The sequence below is a fragment of the Condylostylus longicornis genome, unplaced genomic scaffold (assembly GCF_029603195.1).
Source record: "Condylostylus longicornis isolate FDR11 unplaced genomic scaffold, ASM2960319v2 ptg000001l, whole genome shotgun sequence".
Taxonomy (NCBI): domain Eukaryota; kingdom Metazoa; phylum Arthropoda; class Insecta; order Diptera; family Dolichopodidae; genus Condylostylus; species Condylostylus longicornis.
The window spans coordinates 2,631,278-2,637,277 of record NW_026577970.1 but is presented as its reverse complement, the minus strand read 5'-3'; the positions used below and the strand labels follow the sequence as shown (position 1 = coordinate 2,637,277).

The following is a 6,000-nucleotide window of genomic DNA, read 5'->3' as shown; positions in this document are numbered from 1 at the left end:
TATTATGTTAATTGAAAATGATATTTTTAAAATTTTTAGAGATTAATTGGAATATTGACATGATTGATTTTCAAATATTATAAAACATCATTAGATAAATTAAATATTTTTTTTAAACATTATTTTACTGCATACCTTTAAATTTATATCAAGCGCAAAATAATAACCTAACTGAGTTAAAAAATAAGATAGTTTTCATTCACATAATGGATAAAGTAATTTTTGTTAATTTTTTTGAACAACTTCTCTGATTGTGAGCAAAATTAAACTTTTGTTTACCAATTGAAAATTTTTATTTGTAAATTTTCGCCAATAGAAACTTTATTTGCAGAAGTTAGAGTTTATTTTTTAAATTATACAAACATTTTTGAACATTTTGAAGAAAATATTCGACCGATTTACTTGAAATTTTATATATAAGCTCAACTCGACCGTCCGCAAAAATTCGTATGTTTTGGAAGAAATCAGGCATCGGCAACTAGACATTTACTACGGGCCAAATATACATTTTTGTGCATATAAAGAGAAATAATCAACCGATTTCATTGAAATTTAATATATGAATTCCTCATATTAAAGCAATGAACATATAACTTTTTTGGAAAGATCAGGGCTCGAGAACTGATTTGCGGGTCGATTTTACAGTTTTCACCATATCCACAGAACAAATTAATGGAATTTCTTGAAATTTGATATTTGAGTTCTGGTTGTTACCGAAACTAACTGGCGAGCATTTCAGGGAATTCGGGTAGCACAAAGCGAAACTCTACTAAGAGCCAAATTTACATTTTTCTAAGTATGTTAACTATAAGCTTACTAATGTCCTAAAAATTGGAAAGAAGTATTTAACAGACATTTTTATAATATTCTGTAACACTTTTATTTAACTAGACAATACACAATGCGGTCGGTTATGTGCTGACCACATCAGATTTTTTTTATATGGAATTAGAAAGTATAAATATATAACCCAATAAACCTGTCATGGCCCTAACTATATGAATAACTGCTTAGTATCATGCGAGAATTTAATTCTTAGATATTATGATATTTGGATCTGTGAATAAATTTAAATTTTAGGTATTGTAATCTTTTAAATTCGAATATAAAATAGTATTTGTGTGTATATATAGCACATATAAGTGTTACTGGTTAAATAGTTTGTGGTTTATAGTAAATAACATTAAATATAATTTAAACCACTCAGTCAAAGAGAACTTTAATAGCTCCTTTAAAAAGTTACTACAGATGGTGTAATTTTTTTTAATAAGATAAATTTATATCAAAAGTTGAATGTTAGTTATTGAATACAATGTGGACGATGAAATCAGTATGTTCTTACATTAAACGCGTTCGTGAGATTAGCAAGTAAAATATTGTCTCTAAGTATTTGAAATAAATTATGTTTTTTTTTTATTCAATACATTATTGAATATTGGAACATAAAAGCTATGTATATATTGATAGTTCCAAGTTAATTTACACCTCCAGAACGTAAATTTGGTTTTTAGTAGACTTATTTTCGGTCTATTCAATTAAAAAGTTCAATTGTTCTGAATAAATTGCTAGTTAACCTGATTGTCAAATTAAATATATACACATAACTATTATTTATTAAATTTCAAGGAACTTCGTCGATTATTTCCGTATGTGTACATAATATGTGCATTTAAATATGTAGCACTCGATTATAGTGATTTATGGTTTTTGGAACGAGATGTTCCGAAAAATATTTTTAATTAACTATTTTAACACCCGACGTTGAAATATAAAATTCAATGACAATCTGTTGGTTATTTTGTTAAAAATTTAAAACAAAAAAATTGGGTCGTATAATAAAAATTTAGAGACGTGGCATACTCGTAAAGGCAATCAATCGAAAGTTTAGTCAAACTGAAATACACCGACAAATAGACAAGCAGACGTGTAGACGAACAGAACGTCAGTAATAAAATTTCAACTTAATAAGAAAGTATTCTTTTTGTTGAAAATTAAATCAAATTAATATAGTGTTTAATCTTAAGAATTGTGTCCATTAAATCCGCAATCCCCTTTCTGGATGATTTTTGATTATTTTTTTGAAATAAAATGTAAAACAGATTGCAAATGTTTTGACTTTAAAAAAATCATGGAAAAATTTCGAGTCATAAAAAAACTAAACTTCAATTGTATTTAGGTTTTTTTAAATTTAAAGTGTTAATTAAAATATTTAATTATCAGTAAGAAATTGAATAAAATCTTTAATTAAATGGACGTTCCAAAATCAATAATTAAATATTTACTTTTCTTACATTTTGTAAATTTATTAAAATTGCAAATTTTTCAATTAAATTGCATGTTTTATGATGTGAAAATTAATCAACTCAAGAAAAATAATTTCTGCTTTCTATATATATAATAAGATATTTAATTATATGTGATATTATAAGTAAATTTTTATTGAATAAGTTAACATTGTTATTAATTAATAAGTTGGAAAGCTTTACAATTAATTGAATTGTACTTATTGAACAAAATTGTGAAGCATCCAATTGAAAATTATTGCAAATTTTATTTGAGAAATTGGAAAAATTGAATTAACAGTAGTGTAATTTTATTATATATGGACTACAGGTCAATAGGAGTGTGTTATGAAAATTATAAAAATGAATTTTAAAAATTTAAATTATAAGAAAATTGCTATTATATGTGGAGTTGCTTTTGCATATGGAATTATTTTCGGATTTTTTATAATACCACAGGTTATAAATTTATTGATACGATTTGTAAGTATTTTGATGAATATAATTTAAAAGAAAAGAATTTATACCTACATACGAAGGGAAAAACTGAATTTTATATTTGAATAATTATTTTTTCAATACTTAATGTCAAAATTATGTTTTATAAATTTTGGTTTATTAACATATATTTAGCAAACACGTTTGAAACCTGGCAATGAGGCTCGCGATATTTATAATGCAATACCATTTCCACTACATTTTCATATTTATGTATTTAATATTACAAATCCAGAAGAGTTTTCAAATGGTGGTAAACCTAAACTTCAGGAAATTGGACCATATTATTTTGAGTAAGTTTTACATGTATGTTGTTCATTATTTTATTAGAAATGCATATTTCATTTAATTGTCATCAAAGATGAACAAATTGGGAAAATTTTATTTGGAATTTGCAACGCTGAAAATAACAGTGTGTGATTCATATATGTAGATTATATAGGCAACTTCGCTTGAATAGGGTAGTAGCTATGGACCTGTATCCAATTGAATTCGCGGTTTTCGTTCGAAAAGAAAATAAAATTAATCAATTTTATTTTAGCAAAAATAGGACATTCCCTAATTAGTTTTGAAGTCCTCTTTAAGATATTGCTGATTGTCTCCTCCAATATGCTGATTGCCTCCTCCAATGTCCTCATCATAATTTGTTAAATAAGTCCTGCGTGTAAGACCCTTTTTTGTTTTATATTTAGGCAAGAATGCTTTCAAAATTTTACAATCATGAAACGACATTTCCAAAGAATATACCAAGAAAACTAAGAAAATATTAGTTCATATTATAGTTCTCACAATTACTCAAAAACGGGACTGAGGTATATTTACAAAATTTTTAAAAAATTTCTTTGTTGTCGCCGTTAAAAATTTTTAGTTATTTTGAGGTCGAAACAATAATTTTGAAAACAACCATATAGGAAATCAAAATTATTGAAATTATTATATAATTAAATAAATATATACATTATGTAGTTACGAGTATTAAAGTTTTATTAAAGGTATAGTAGTTTAATTTAAGAAATTTCTATCAGTTCAAATTTTTATCAGTTCAGTAATTTGCTTATCCTTTCTAATTTCACCACGATTTTCTCATACATTTATTGTTGCTTTTTAACAAAATTTCATTTTTAGTGAATGGAAAGATAAAATTAATCAAGAAGATGATGAAGTGGAAGACACTATTACATTTGATATGAGGAATACATGGATATTCAGGCCGGATTTGTCAAATGGATTGACGGGGGAAGAAATGATTACAATGGCACATCCTTTAGTAGAAGTATAAATAATGTCTTTTTTAATGTCTTATTTATTGCATTCTTGTATTTATAAGTAATAGTAAAAACAATCCTATAAAAAATTATTACAATAAAAAATTTTAAATACATTATTGCTCCTGAAAACATGCTACTATTTCTTATTAGTTTTATTGCATATCTTCATGTAATTTGTTAATAAAATGTTCAAAATATTTTACTAACGCTTCTAATTTAAGATGATTGCTCTTTATGTGAAAAAAACAAGGCCTCCAATGATAGCTTTAGTGGCTGAAGGTTTGAAAGAATTATTTTACGACAACTTCAATGCAACTTATACTGGAAAATTTATGGATTTATTTTTTCGTGGTATTCCAATTGACTGTGCTACTGATAGTTTTAATGCAAAAGCAATTTGTAGTGCTTTACATGGTGGTGTTGCTAAAAATATTGTGCCATATGATAAAACTACATTTCTATTTTCATTCTTATCATTTGTAAGTTAATTTTAACACTTTTTAATACTTTATAATTGTATTGTATTAAGTTAAAATGTTCTTTTCATTATAATGATGCCAACATTATAATATTTTTATGATTTTGTTCAGTTAAATCATTCAAGTGCTGGCCGGTTTACTGTTTGTCGCGGTATAAAAAATATTCATAAATTGGGAAAAGTTATTAAATTTAATGATGAAACAGAATTTGATGCATGGGATGGAGAGCATTGTAATAGATTTCACGGTACTGATACAACAGTATTTCCACCATTTATGACACCAGAACAAGGTGTGTGGGGTGTAACACCAGATTTGTGTCGTTCTCTTGGTGCTGTTTATAAAGGAAAATCTAAATATGCGGGTTTACCAGCATCAAGATATACATTAGATTTGGGAGATGTAAAGGTATGTTTGTATATCGAAATAACGTATTTCATAGTAATTAATAAAAAATGTTTTTTAATATCATGAAAATTTGACAGGATGTTATTTTTATTTTTAATATAAAATTTATTCTAGAATGAACCAGAAAATCATTGCTTTTGTGAGGAACCACCTGATATATGCCCACTTAAAGGTACAATGAATTTGGCACCATGCCTCGAAAATGCTCCATTAATAGCATCCATGCCACACTTTTTAAATGGAGATGACCATCTTTTCGAGAATGTAGAAGGACTTTCTCCAAAGGATGAAAAACATTTAAATATTGTTGATTTGGAAAGGGTATTTGCTATATAATTGTTGAACTTGCAAAAATAATAAAAGATTTATTAAATTTATAAAGGTATCTGGAATGCCATTTAAAGCAGTAAAACGAATTCAGTTTAATTTAGATCAAGAACCAGTTAAAGAAGTAGAACCATTAGCAAATGTAAGAAAAATGGTGATGCCGTTATTTTGGGTTGAGGAAGGAGTTGCAGTTAATAAAACTTATGTGAATATGGTTCGTCCAATTTTTATGTGAGGAAGAAATTTTATGTGACCATTTTTTATTTATACTTTGAATTTAATTTTTAAAATTTTGTTTTAGTGGTAAAACTTTTAACCAAGTTACTAGGTGGTTATCAATTATAATTGGATCATTGGGATGCGCTGGTGCTTTATATATGCATACTCAAATAAATTCAGGATCTGTCAAAATAACGAATACTACAGTAACACAAAATGATAAGAATAATGTTAGCAAAAACACAGTATCACCGGCATTAACTGAAAAAACTGATAATCATGTCAGCAGCAATAGTGAAAAAAATAATACAAAAAATGAAAATAATCATCTTAATGCAAATTTGAGTTTCGATACTGAAGATGGCAATCAACGATATTAAAACTAAATATGTAGTGTATAAAATTTTAATTGTATATGTGTAAATTTATGATATCATAGCTTAGTAGTATAAGCTTGACATAGAAATTTTATTGTTCTCAGTATTGGAATACAAAAGGACAACAAACTTATGTAAACTT

The 6,000-nt window shown here is 26.2% G+C and overlaps 1 protein-coding gene across 1 annotated transcript; it reads left to right on the top strand.

Moving 5' to 3' along the window:
• Positions 1-206: 206 nt before the first annotated feature.
• On the top strand, positions 207-5,861 carry LOC129618943 (sensory neuron membrane protein 1-like). Its single transcript, XM_055533979.1, has 9 exons — positions 207-215; positions 2,673-2,765; positions 2,916-3,073; positions 3,906-4,053; positions 4,270-4,527; positions 4,639-4,935; positions 5,050-5,256; positions 5,318-5,493; positions 5,564-5,861. The coding sequence occupies exons 1-9, from the start codon at positions 207-209 to the stop codon at positions 5,859-5,861; spliced, it is 1,644 nt and encodes a 547-aa protein (XP_055389954.1).
• Positions 5,862-6,000: the final 139 nt, after the last annotated feature.

Coding starts and splice junctions, on each gene's coding strand:
- LOC129618943 (XM_055533979.1), top strand. Junction 4,936..5,049: donor TAGATTTGGGAGATGTAAAG/GTATGTTTGTAT, acceptor AATTTATTCTAG/AATGAACCAGAAAATCATTG. Junction 5,257..5,317: donor ATATTGTTGATTTGGAAAGG/GTATTTGCTATA, acceptor AAATTTATAAAG/GTATCTGGAATGCCATTTAA.